The 13,873-nt window shown below is 47.6% G+C and overlaps 1 protein-coding gene and 1 long non-coding RNA gene across 6 annotated transcripts in view; one reads left to right on the top strand and one right to left on the bottom strand.

Annotated features, from left to right (window-relative positions):
• Positions 1–10,020, top strand: part of TMEM44 (transmembrane protein 44) — a 41,787-nt gene extending 31,767 nt beyond the window's left edge. For 3 of the 4 annotated variants that reach the window (XM_030822998.1, XM_030823000.1, XM_030823002.1), the window contains 2 exons: positions 4,957–4,989; positions 9,055–10,020. In XM_030822998.1, coding sequence (XP_030678858.1) covers positions 4,957–4,989; positions 9,055–9,165 — 144 coding nt within the window. In that variant the 3' untranslated portion in view covers positions 9,166–10,020. The remainder of the gene's footprint in view (positions 1–4,956; positions 4,990–9,054) is intronic. The other variant, XM_030822999.1, reaches the window with a different exon arrangement.
• On the bottom strand, positions 7,173–13,668 carry LOC115837318. Of its 2 annotated transcripts, none has more exons than XR_004032369.1 (4): positions 13,247–13,668; positions 8,551–8,672; positions 8,074–8,226; positions 7,173–7,845 (listed from the first exon to the last, which is right to left on the bottom strand). It is a non-coding gene; the product is annotated as an uncharacterized LOC115837318 (long non-coding RNA). The 2 variants fall into 2 exon arrangements; XR_004032370.1 differs by having other exon boundaries at positions 8,551–8,668.
• Between the last annotated feature and the right edge of the window lie 205 nt (positions 13,669–13,873).

Genomic DNA, 13,873 nt, shown 5'->3' with positions numbered 1-13,873 from the left:
CAATGTCAGCCTCACTCCTGGCAGAGCCATCCGAAGGGCACAATGAACAGATGTTGAATAAGGGTTCCTGAGCTCAGAGTCCCGTGCCTGGGGTCTACATGTAGGTGACAGAGGCCCAGAGAGAGCAGGACTTATGGGAGTGACCCCTCACTTTCTGGGACAGCCAGAACCTTATTACAAATGCAGGCTTGACTTCCCCCAGCATTGAAACTGCTGAGGATATCCCATTTCACTGTTGTTTTTACCTAAATGGGTCAGGGGTATGTGTGACAGCAGGGAAGGGACCAAACACGTGTGCTGTGAAAGGCCTGAAGTTTGCTGCTCCTGTAGATTGAATTTTTTTTTTCTTTTTTCTTCTTTTTTTTTTTTTTTGAGACAGAGTCACCCAGGTTGGAGTGCAGTGGCGCAATCTTGGCTCAGGGCAGCGTCCACCTCCCAGGTCCAAGAGATTCTCCTGCTTTAGCCTCCTAGTAGCTGGGACTACAGGCACCTGCCACCACACCCAGCTAATTTTTTGTATTTTTAGTAGAGACGGGGTTTCACCATGTTGACCAGGCTGGTCATGAACTCCTGACCTCAGGTGATCCATCCGCCTCAGCCTCCCAAGGTGCTGGGATTACAGGCATGAGCCACCGTGCCCAGCTTCCTGTACCTTTTAAAGGCTTCCTTTTCTTTCTTTCTTTTTCTTTAGCCTCTGGGATTCAAGAAAAGGTTCAGTCCACCTTTGTGACAAAAGTACACTTATAGACAGCATCTAGTCATTTTTTCCCTTCTGTGTTTCCCAACATTGCCAGAGACGGGGTATAAGCTTTATAGGAATTCTGCAAGGAGGCTGTTTCTGTCATTGGAACAAAGTCTGCATAGCGAAGAATGCCTGTGACTGGAGCCAGTGCAGTCCTGTGTGGGTGTGCGTGTGCATGTGGGTGTGTGCACACATGCCCATATGTGGGTGTACCTGTGTGGGCCATGAGAACAGTGCCAAATGCCAGATTGCTCTGACTGAAGAGGGCCACGTCCCAGGTCCGTGTGTTCCTGTTAATTCTGTGCCTAAGGCTCTTGATAACCCAACTGCTTGTTCTCTCTCTAAACTTCCTGGCACCAGCAGATAAGGGTATATTCCCCTGGATGTCTGCCCTTTTTGAAGCCAAATCATTCATTCTGGGAAAAAAGGATGCATGAGAAAGATGCCTCACTGGGCCCCAAAGGGAAACGGGCTGTGCAGGGGAAAGAACCTTGACCCAGGAGTCACATGCACATAGGGGCTTTTGAGACGGAGTCTTGCAACCTCCGCAACCTCCACCTCCTGGGTTCAAGCGATTTTCCTGCCTCAGCCTCCCGAGTAGCTGAGATTACAGGCATGCGCCACCATGCCTGGCTAATTTTGTATTTTTTGTAGAGATGGGGTTTCTCCATGTTGGTCAGGCTGGTCTTGAACTCCCGACCTCAGGTGATCTGCCGGTCTCAGCCTCCCAAAGGGCTGGGATTACAGGTGTGAGCTGCCGCACCCAGCACTGAGTCAGTTCTTACACACAGAAAGGCTTCCATCAGGAAAACAGAAAAGTAAACCACCAGCAAAATGTGTGAATGAATGTTGGTAGCACAGCAGTGCAGGCTGCTGTCTGCCCAGCTACCACTCTGGAAAACTTCTGTACTCAGTCTCTAGAGGCATTTCCCATCCAGCTGCCCCAGATCCAGGTAAGAGCCTCGTTACTTCCACCTGGACTGGTGCAGGAGCTCCTGATTGCGGTGCAGGCGCGCTCTGCCTCCTTTCATTTCTGTCCAGCAGGATTTTCCAGCACTCGACCCCAGCCCGATGCTTCCCTGCTTGAGGCCCTCGGGGCGCCTTGCTGCTTACAGCTTTAAGCCCAGGCTCCTAAGCCTGAGCTCCAGAACGCCTCCCCATCTGTGCCATCTTTGCAGGTCCTTCCCTAGGCACCCAGCCAGCTTTCTCTTCTCTGGGTTTCTCTGCCTGTCTTCTCCTACCTTTCACTGTCCTGTCTAAATGTCCCTTCCTCCAGGAAGCCTTTCATGATCCTGAGGAGGGCTGTCAGATATAGCAGGTAAGAAATACAGACCATCGGCCGGGTGTGGTGGCTCAAGCCTGTAATCTCAGCACTTTGGGAGGCTGAGGCAGGCAGATCACAAGGTCAGGAGTTTGAGACCAGCCTGACCAACATGGTGAAACCCCATCTCTACTAAAAATACAAAAAATTAGCCTGGCGTGGTGGCACGTGCCTGTAATCCCAGCTACTCAGGAGGCTGAGGCCGGAGAATCACTTGAACCCGGGAGGCAGAGGTTGCAGTGAGCTGAGATCACGCCATTGTACTCGAGCCTGGGCGACAGAGTGAGACTCCATCTCAAAAAAATATATAGAGAATGAGAACTGAAGCTGGTGCATGTCTGGCCAGTCTTAAAACTTTACAATCCATCCCAAGTCCAGCACCATCTCACCTCCCCAAGACTGCGGAGATGTCACTTCTCCCCAAATGTAAGAGTAAAGAGTTGGACAAATGGTTTCTGAGGCCCCATCCGGCTTCCACAGTCTAAAATTTAAGCCTAGAAAGTGACCCTATTTCCTCAATAACTTAGACACATCCTAAACTCTTCCGGAATTAAAGAAACATTACTACATGCTATATAGACAAAGGTTATAGGATGCTTCTAGATTTCAGAAGCATAGAAAAGTGTGCTTTTAGACATGAGGCAAATTAAAATGCCGTATGCAGTGGTTGAGGAGGTGATAGAATCATGTTTCTGAAGATGATTTTAAGGGCAGGTGGAAATGCTCATTGTATGTTAAAGGAGAAAAGCCATTTGCTTTTATTATATTATACATAATACATACATGTTTCAGAGGCCTATTTAATCTTTGTAGAGGCCTTCTAAGTATAGAATTATGGTAGATCTTTGTTTTTTGAAAAATGTTCTATAATGAACACATTTGCTCTTGAAAACAGGGAAAAGACTATATAATTTTATTTATTTTTAGTCTGGGGGTTGAGGAGAGACCTCAGTTACACAGATTTGGGTTAATTGTACTCCTTAGGCACGCTATCATTAGCGGTTTATAAAGTACCTTTAAAAATACTGACTATTCCCACTAGAGGGCACTCTTCTTAAATTTTTAGATCGCCTGTAACGCTGAAGATTTAAGCTTTGTAAAGGAGTGTCAAGGTTTCATTTCAACACAGCTGGGGGACTCGAGCCTATTTATTTGTTTGCTTGTTTGTTTGCTTAGCTTTAAATAAACTTTTTCACTAAGTTAACTTTTTCAACCCTCCTTTATATCATCGACATTTCTGTCTTTTGCAGAGTGTCTGGAACCATCAATTTAGTAATTTGTATCCCTTCCAATTAATCTTTTCTTTTTTCAGTTTATGTTCCCTCAGCAGGTTAGTATTAAAACATGAATGCTAAGGAATTATCACTAATTTTGTTAGGTATAATAATGGCATTGTGCTTAGGGTTTTTTTTTAAGTCCTTACCTATGAGATACATTTTGAAATATTTGTGGATGAAATGATTTACACTTGGCTGGGCACAGTGGCTCACACCTGTAATCCTAGCCTCAGCCTAGGCTGAGGCAGGCTGATCACTTGAGGCCAGGAGTTCGAGACCAGCCTGGCCAACATGGTGAAACCCTGTCTCTACTAAAAATACAAAATTCGTTGGGCATGGTCGTGGGCGCCTGTAATCCCAGCTACTCGGGAGAATGAGGCAGAATTGCTTGAACCTGGGAGGTGGAGATTGGAGATCATACCATTGCACTCCAGCCTGCGACAAGAGTGAAACTCCATCATATATATATATATATATATATATATATATATATAGAGAGAGAGAGAGAGAGAGAGAGAGAGAGAGAAAGAAAGAAAGAAAGAAAGAAAGAAAGAAAGAAAGAAAGAAAATTAGGCCAGGTGCTGTGGCTCATGCCTGTAATCCCAGCACTTTGGGTGGCCAGGGTGGGAGGATTGTTTGAGCTCAGGAGTTCAAGACCAGCCTGGGCACCATAGGGAGACCTCATCTCTACTAAAAAAAATAAAATAAAAATCAGCCAGGCATGGTGATATGCACCTGTAGTCCCAGCTACTCAGGAGGCTGAGGCAGGAGGATCAGTTGAGCCCAGGAGATGGAGGCAGCAGTGAGCTATGACCATGCCACTGCACTCCAGCCTGGGCGACAGAGCAAGCCCCTCTCTCAAAAAATTAATTAATTGATTTTTTTTAAATGAAAAATGTAAGGAGTTGAACATGCTTTGTTTTAATGTGACAATAACCCTAAATCCTGTGGGCTGTTCAGACTGCCTCTGCTATTTAATTTAATAGACATTCCCACATCAATGTAACAGACAGTCATAGATTCTTAGCTCATGTCAGAAACATACGTTTCCCAGGCGCTGCAGGAGGTGCTGGAGTAACAAGGGCAGACGTGATGCCTGCCCTGCAAGAACTTGAGTCAGACATATTTGAGGTTTGGAGTGGAACCAAGCATGCAGTAAACACTGACTACAAATGAATCTTGGCTGGTAGCAAATACCCCATATTTGCAAGGCAGGAATTTTATTGGCATCTCAGTTTTATGGGTTTGAGTTGAATCATCTCAGCCATGTGGTTAATAAATGGGAGATTTATTATTATTACTGCTACTCCTCCTAATAATAATAATAATAATTTCTACTAATAGTAATTTTTAAATCTTGATAGATTGTAATTTTTCCCAGGACGTGCAGTCCTTCATAATTATCATAACTCTCTCATTGATCATTTAACTGAATTGTAACTGCTAGTAGCTGCTGCCTTCCAGCTTGCTGAAGTCACTTGTTCCTTTGTCCCCAACCATCTAAGGGCCTGTCTCCTGGCTCACTGAGCAGACGGGCTGGCCCTGAGCTCTCCTCTGCTGTGTGATGGTGGCAAAATCTGTCCAACGCTTTTTCTGTCTCTCTTTTTATTCTGCAGCAGAAGTATTGGGAGGCCCTAAACTCGGAGCAGGTATAGACAATCATGCTGTTTCTCTTCCAGGAGGGACTTCCTATGGCTTGATTTCAGTTCCTGTTTTTGTTAGAACTTCTTAGATGGCTAGACCCATGACAAATTCCTTTAGTAAAAAAAGAATGTCAGGCTGGGTGCGGTGGCTCACATCTGTAATCCTAGCACTTTGGGAGGCCGAGGCGGGCGGATCACCTGAGGTCAGGAGTTCAAGACCAGTCTGGCCAACATGGTGAAACCCTGTCTCTACTAAAAATACAAAATTAGCCAGGCATGGTGTCACATGCCCGTAATCCCAGCTACTCAGGGGCTGAGGCAAGTGAATCGCTTGAACCTGGGAGATGGAAGTTGCAGTGAGCCGAGATTGTGCCATTGCACTCCAGCCTGGGCAACAAGAGCGAAACTCCATCTCAGAAAAAAAAAAAAAAAAAAAGAGTCAAAATGAGAGGCAAGACTGAGGATCAATGGGATTTTCAGGGCCCTCTCAGTTCAGAGTTCTTTCTGCTTTGGGGGTATTCAGGTAAGCCCAAGTAATAGGGACTCCAATAAGATGTGTAACCCAGTGAAGAGACATGGTTTGGAACAGCAGGTAGTGGCCGGCATGGCTGCAGTAGCTGTTGCAATAAACAGTCCCAGACATTGTCATTCTGGGACCCTGGGCAGCTGGCTGCTGTCTCCATGCCACTCTTGCCTCCAAGTGACAGGTGGGCACGTTTTGTGACAACTACCTGTGCCTGTCGTCTCCCAGGATTGTTTCTGATATGAAAATGGATCTTTTGCTCAGATTCTCTTCATGCCTGGTTTCCAGCAATGATTTTATTATAAAATGAAGTTTTAGGCCGGGCACATTGGCTCACGCCTGTAATCCCAACACTTTGGAAGGCTGAGGGGGGTGGATCACCTGAGGTCAGTCTGGCCAACATAGCAAGATCCCCATCTCTACTAAAAATACAAAAATTAGCCAGGTGTGGTGGTGCGTACCTGTGGTCCCAGCTACTCGGGGTACTAAGGCAGGAGAATCACTTGAACCCGGGAGGTGGAGGTTGCAGTGAGCCGAGATCATGCCTCCAGCCTGGGTGATGGAGTGAGACTCTATCTCTAAATAAATAATGAAATGAAGTTTTAAAACACATTAGTCTGGAGATTCAGAAAAAATAGATTCTAAATGTTTTCTAAGATTTGTACCACTTTATTTTTACTTACTTATTTATTTATTTATTTATTTATTGAGACAGAATTTCACTCTTGTCACCCAGGCTGGAGTGCAGTGGTGTGATCTCGGCTCACTGCAACCTCCGCCTCCCGGGTTCAAGCGATTCTCCTGCTTCAGCCTCCCGAGTGGCTGGGATTATAGGTGCCTGTCACCATGCCCAGCTAATTTTTTGTATTTTTAGTAGAGATGGGGTTTCGCCATGTTGGCCAGGCTGGTCTCGAACTCCTGACCTCAGGTGATCCACCTGCCTCGGCCTCCCAGAGTGTTGGGATTACAGGCGTGAGCCACCGCACCTGGCCTATTTATTTATTTCTTGAGATGGAGTTTCGCTCTTGTTGCCTAGGCTGGAGTGCAATCACACAATCTCAGCTCACTGCAACCTCTGCCTCCCAGGTTCAAGCGATTCTCTTGTGTCAGCCTCCCAAGTAGCTGGGATTATAGGCGCCCACCACTACCCTTGGCTAATTTTTGTATTTTTAGTAGAGACGGGGTTTCACCATGTTGGCCAGGCTAGTCTCGAACTCCTGACCTCAGGTGATCTGCCCGCCTCAGCCTCCCAAAGTGCTGGGATTACAGGCGTGAGCCCCCGCGCCCAGCCTGTACAAGTTTAAAGAGCTCACTTGATCAAAGCGACAGGTTTCTGTTTGCAGGCTGCTGAACTGGTCAGGGTTGACAAGAATCATTCTTCAGCAGCCATTTAAGAAGCTCGAGCAGTGGTTCTCAATCATCAGGGCATCTAAGATTCACCCTAGGAGCTTGTAAAAATGCCAAACCTTAGGTCTCAACCCCCTACCCAGGGGCTAGGGTGGGCCCCAGCATCAGTGTTTTCAGCCAGCAGCCTGGGTGCTTCTGGTGTGGCTGGTCAAGAACACGCTGTGGGAACAACGATCTAGGTCTCAGGCCTCAGCTTAGAAACAGTTTTCATCAAAGAGCACACTGACCATCCTCAGAGAACAGAACAGGGCCCTACTTCTTTCACTGGGCAGGTGGGTCACGTAGGCTGAGGGGCCTGGTGAGCTCTTTTATTTGGGGTCTGATAATGTCAGAAAGGAATTTGGTTCAAGGGGTCCAGCTAAGTCTGCGACCGCAAGTTAATGCAATGTTCGCACTGGAAGTGGCTGGCACAGCCCCAAACAGGTACAGGGGATGAGCTGCCCAAACCCAGTCACTGCAGGGTCACTGGGAATCAGGTGGTCTTTTTAACATGATAGCTTTTAAAATCGCCAAGTATTAGTACTTGATTCAGTTATTACCAGTAAATCACTAACAAACTGGGCTCTTTATTTCTGTCCAAAACAAAGCCACAATTGGTGTTTTATCATTGGCATGGCGTGGCCATTATGTCAGTGGCCCAGGGAGCCTCCAAGATCTTACCTGGAACCTCTAAGGATTGGAATGTTTGATTCAGCTTCAGTTTGAGCAGCTGTTAGGGCATCTTTCTTGGAGAGCATGTCCATGCCTGGGTCTATTATCTTGTCCAAATAGATCATCTGCCCAAGCAGACACATCCTTTGTCATCTTTGCTTGTTGTTTCCTGGTACTGTCAAATGTGACCTTGTGCCTCAGAATCATCGTAGACGCTCAGAAATGGGAGAGATCATCTTATCTAGTTGCTGATCCAATACCACAGCATACACATGGGGAAACTGAGGCCCCCAAAACGAAGGCAAATTAGTGACAGGAGGAGGACTTGAGCCCAATCCCTACTTGCCTCCATGGCTGGAACCTCAAAGGTAACACTAAGGATCCCCTTGGGCTCTAATCCGTCATCTTAGAACAACAGGAGGGCTTCACAGACAGCTTCGTCAATGCTTCTGTGCCCACTTGTTTTAGCCCTTCACTCACCCCTGCAAATTTCAACTTCCCATACTCACCTGAGTCAGTGATGAACTATTCACTGGTAGTGCCCCCCACTCTAAATTGGGTTTTAAGTGATGACAAGTCTGCTGAGCCTCAGGTTTCGAGGAAACACCACGTAGGAGGCAGGAGCGAACGTTTGCTCTGTTCCTGTGGCGCCCATCACCTACCTGAGACAACAAGGCAGATGTCCACAGAAACGCCAGGGCTGTCTGTGCTCAGGGGCAAATCAGCGGAATAGGTAATACAAAGAGAGAGGCAGGTGAGAGCTCAATGGGCTAACACGGTCAAGGTAGGCTTCCTGGAGGAAGAGGTATTTACCTGGCCCATAAAGAATAGGTTGAAGCTGGGCATGGTGGCTCAAGCCTGTAAATTGAGCACTTTGGGAGGCTGAGGCGGGAGGACTGCTAGGTCCAGGAGTTCAAGATCAGCCTGGGCAACATTGCAAGACTTTACTAAAAATTAAAAACTTAGCCAGGCATTGTGGTACACACCTATAGTCCCAGCTACTCGGGAGGCTGAAGCAGGAGGAGTGCTTGAGTCTACGAGTTTGAGGCAGCAGTGAGCTATGATTGCACCACTGTACTGCAGCCTGGGTGACACAGCAAGACCCTGTCTTAAAAAAATAAAAAAGGATTAAGTTTGTCTGGTTTTTTCCAGGAATGAGTTAGGCATGGAGTCAGGATAAGGAGAACATGACTCAGTCTCAGTAGATAAGGACATGGTAGAGGCAGAGAATAGTGGAGAATGAGGGTGGGAAGGAAAGCAGAGCTGTTAACGTTTAGGGTGGTTGTTCATTAGTTCCTGGATTTAAAGTTATGCTTGCCTCCTTAGGTCCTAGAAACACAGGCCTGGGTAACTTGTCCTTACCCTTTTGTCCTTGTCTGTGCCTGGATCATGAGAACCAGGATTGGAGCTTCTGTTTGGGTCAGGGGTTATAACAGATGAGAAGCCTCTATCTGTTCCACCCAGGTGCCCTTTGTATCTTTTCTCCATAGTGGGACCCTGAAGATGTGAACCTTGAAGGGAGCAAAGAAAATGTGGAGCTACTGGGATCCCAGGGGCACCGGGACCCTGTGAGGACAGCACACCTGAGTGATGATGATTAACACCTTCTGGAGCCAGCTCATCAGCTCAGAGCCCAGCGTCAGGAGTTTGTTCAGTAACACAGCAGGAATCAATCTGCACTGACACCGTGGCAGGAACTGAAGTTGCCCTGGAAAGTGAGGAACCAGGAGCCATCACTGAGTGTGGCTGGTCTACATCATAGCTCATCATGGAGCTACGACTTTGGGTACTGCGGACAGACCTGGACAGGCCCAGCATTTGTTCTGAAGATTACAAGTTCACAGACCGCTCTTGCTTTGTAAAGATAATCCAAAGGATCTTAGACCCACTTTTCCTTTTTCCCTTTATTCCCTTGAGAGTCAGCCATAAAATGAATATCTGCTAGGTTCCAGGAATGAGTTCACCTAACAAATAGCAAATGTGTCTGGTTAGATCTCAGCAGAGCCCATTCTGCAAGACCTGGCTGAGCCAGATGACAGGGTGGGCCCTGTGCTGGGGGGCCTTGGGTCACACACAGGAACCAAGACCTGGCTTCCGCCCCCCAGTCACCCACTTGAGTTATCTGCTGGAAGTTATAGATAGGACTGCGTGGCCAACCAAGTGTTTGTGAGATCACTGATGCTGCAAAAACAAAGCAAACTGCTCCGGGTACCAGGACTTCCTCCAACCTGGCAAGGTGTGTGCTGAGGCGGGGTTTGCAGGTGAGGGGGGCTTGTATGCTTCAGGAACTAACTAAATGCATGCAGAGGATAAAAGGCATGATGGGAGGTGTTCAAGCACAGCAATCCCATTTGGGGGTTATTTTGATACTGTGATGAGCAAGGGGAAGGGCGCACGGAATGGGGCTAAGGTGGGAGTGAACACTGGGGTGAATAAATTTTAAATCAATTCAAGTATCTCACTGTGGAGTGTGGTGGTGAGCATGAATCCCTGCACAGTCACAGAATGACGTCGGCCATGAGAGGAAGTGGAGAAATGCCAAGTAACACAGTTTCGCCCCGGGCTGGCCCACAGCCGCCTGCGGGACTCAGCTACAGCAGCCCAGTTTCTCCTGAGGGGTAGGGCAAGTTCCAGCAGCATGAAGGGGGTCCCTTGGGGAAGCAGCGTGGCTCTGCAGGTCTCTGCATAGATCCTAATCCCCTGGGTGACCTCTGAACTACAAGTGATCTTAAAGCCACTTTATGTATCCCGTTTATCTGAACCGTGTTGGTCCCTGGTTGTCTTGGAAAGTTTGCTGAAGTCAGCTTTGCTTTGTGGTGTTAACCACTGAAGCTATACTTCCAGGGAAGAGGATTTGAATGGAGGCCCAGGATGCAGGGAGAAAAGAGTGTTCAAACAGATGAAATAAATAGTACAGAGGACTGGATGCAGGGAAAGGTGGGAGCTAGCAAGGAAGAATCTGAGATGGCCAGAATGGATGATGCAGTATGGGCTGTAGGGGTGGCAAAAAGGCTGAAAAGGAACGAGACTGTGGAGGCTGGTGAGTCAGTGCTTGGTTCTGTGGCCAACTGGTAGCCATGGAAGATACCAGAGTAGGAAGGTGACTGACTTGCCTCAGGAAGACCACAACTGATTGGTGAGTTTTTCATCTCTATGGCTACAACTTTCCAGGAAGCAGAAATATAGTCATGGGTACAGAATGAACATGGGGAACAGGTTTAATCTAGAGTACTGAGTGGTAACAGCAGGGCAGAAGAGCTTATCTTTAGAAAGGTGGAAGGCATGGGGATAGGATGACCTCTGGAGTTTGCCTTTAACACATCCTCTGTCTTGAGGGAACTCTGGATCATGCTCCCTAGGCACCAAAAATTGGTTGGATCCAGGTGAAAGTGGCCATTCACCCAAGAACATCAAATGATCTTGGCCAGGTGCAGTGGCTCACGCCTGTAATCCCAGCATTTTGGTAAGCTGAGGCAGGCAGATCACTTGAGGACAGGACTTCAAGACCAGCCTGGCCAACATGGTGAAACTCCATCTCTACTAAAAATACAAAAAATCAGCCAAGCATGGCAGCCCGCACCTGTAGTCCCGGCTACTTGGGAGGCTGAGGCCCAAGAATTGCTTGAACCCACAGGGTGGGGGTTGCAGCGAGCTGAGATCGCACCACTGCACTCCCGCCTGGGCAACATATCAAGACTATCTCAAAAAACAACAAAAACCTTGCTGACTTTGAGTAACACGAACTATCTAAGGTCCAGATGTTATCTATCTCCCTAGATGCCATTAGCCCAGCCTCCTCCCTTCACAAACTGGTTCCTATCATCATGGTCCCAGCTTGTCTCAAGGGTGTCTCCGGCCTCTTCATCCACAGTGAACTACCAAACTGGGAATTTTGGAAGCGTGGTTTGGCTTCATTGTTCAATGAAAATCTTCCTGTATGCAAACCTCTACAACACTGGAGCCTTTGTGAGGAGGTGCCAATTAAAATGCCTTTCTCCTAGTAGGAGGGGGCCTCTGTTGCAGCTTTGTTTCTAGCTGTTAGACCACGAGGGCAGTGGGAGCAACTTGCCCTGATGACCCAGTGAGCAGTGCAAGCACTTTACCTACACTGGGGAGGGGCTGGGGAACAAACTATGTAATCATCGGCTCACTCATCTGGAGACCTGTAATATCATCTGGTTGTGCTGCCTATCATCTGTGTGGCTTGGAGCATGTTACCTAACCTTTGTGAACTCCTTAGGTAGACTAAGAATAATACCAACCTAGAAAGCCTATGGTGAAGACTAAGTGAACTAACATGTATGAAAATGCAAACATAATACCTATTCAAAGAAGACTTTGAAGAGGGATTGGTTTTCTTCCCCCCCATGCTTCCTGCACACATGTACTGAAAGACTAACCAAATAATTAGACCTGCAGATGGAAGAGATTTCAGAGGTTTGAATGCCCTTAAACACAACCCCAATTAGTGATTATCCAGGCCCTACTTAAGTTCTCTGAAAAAAAGGATTTCAGTTGCCAAAGTCTTTATCATTTAGCGAGAGCTCTGCTAAGATTATTATTATTATTATGATTTTTGAGACGGAGTTTCACTCTTTGCCCTGGAGTGCAATGGCGCGATCTCACCGCACTGCAACCTCCGCCTCCCAGGTTCAAGCGATTCTCCTGCCTCACCTCCCGAGTAGCTGGGATCACAGGCTCCTGCCACCATGCCCGGCTAATTTTTGCATTTTTAGTAGAGACGGGGTTTCGTCATGTTGGCCAGCCTAATCTGGAACTCCTGACCTCAGGTGATGCACCTGCCTCAGCCTCCCAAAGTGCTGGGATTACAGGCATGAGCCACCACACCCAGCTAAGATTTTCTTAAAAGCCTGTCTAGATCCTGAAGAACTAATCCCCTTATTTCCCTCCCTCAGTATGATGAAGAGATTTATGAGCATCATTTGAAGACACATATTATGTTTCTTTCAAAGGGGTACGAGCTCCTAGAATAAGAAGAGGCCCTGGGCCAAGGAGCATGGCTGGGCTCCAGTTCCCAGGTCTGATTCAGTGTGATCTTTGTCATTTCCTTTTCTATGTCACAGTTTCCTCATCTGTAAAATGAAAGTTGGGCCTGATTTTTTTCATTTTTTCTCTTTTATGAATGTGGCAATTTGTTTCCCAGAGAATACTGACATCTTTATAAGCTCTCAAGAAAGAGACATTATGCAAACAAATTTCAGATATACTTTGAACATACGCCTCATTATATGACATATACCTCTTTCTGTTTGGATTTTACTGTCCACTTAATATAAAAACCTGTATTAATCACTAAGGATAGAGGAGACTTAGAAATATCTCCAGAATAATTTTGCAACAATTCCAAGATTCTCTGCACTTCTTTTTCTGTCCCTTAATTGGCCTCCTCCACATTTTCCAACTATGGAGGTATTGCTCTACTCTCTTCGACTTTACATTGTTTTCGATGCTTTTGCAAGGAGACTCTGCCTTGAATGAACCCAAGATATGGTGCAATGTTGAGGAAGATCTCCAAGTTTACACATGCCTGTATGATGGCCCAAAGGTCATCATCAGGTGAAAGGGACGAGCTTAGAGATGAAAGAAGTTCAAGGAATGGTGCTACATTAAATGACTTAGAGAGCATTAGAAAGCATCTATTTTGCTTTTTCTTTCACCAACCCTGAAAGCCAAATAAGGCACTGGGCATTCAGGCCTTCTTTTGAGCAGAACACGTGGTACAGAGCCTCGGTTAATCTGTCGCTTGGAGAACTCTGCATACTGTCCCAATTCCGTCTGGATTTTCCATCGGCTGCCAGTGTTCGCAGCAGAGGGCTCGGGTCTTCTCGTCCTCTCCCCAGGGTCTGGCAGCTGTCACTACCGTGGAGTGCGGTCCACTCCCCAGAGTCGGGGGCGCTGCCTTTCCCATTTCAGTTGCCAGGGGGTTCATCCACGATCGTGCCAGAGGGGCAGCGCGTGGTCTCCTCGAACTACGGGGGAGAGAGGAACTACTGTTGGCACGGGCCAGACTGAACGCCGGCTCCCACTGCCTACCTCCTGGGAGCTGCATCCTCCGACATCTGGCGCCCTATTCCCAGCACCGCCGGGGCACTTCCGGGAAGAACGGAATTGCGGTTCCGCGCGTGCGCACTCCGCAGCCACCACCTCCCGCGAGGAGCGAGAGTCCCGCGGCCCCGCCCCGCCGCCGCCGAAGGCCGGGATTTCTGCCCCCAGCCAGCGGCGACGCAGCCGGGAAAGAACCGCCGAGGGCGTCTCCGTAGTTCAGTTTTGGTTTGTTTATTTGAGACG

This window comes from Nomascus leucogenys, chromosome 11 (assembly GCF_006542625.1).
Source record: "Nomascus leucogenys isolate Asia chromosome 11, Asia_NLE_v1, whole genome shotgun sequence".
NCBI classification, from domain to species: domain Eukaryota; kingdom Metazoa; phylum Chordata; class Mammalia; order Primates; family Hylobatidae; genus Nomascus; species Nomascus leucogenys.
The sequence above is the reverse complement of the archived record's forward strand: the minus strand, read 5'-3'. Positions and strand labels throughout refer to the sequence as shown.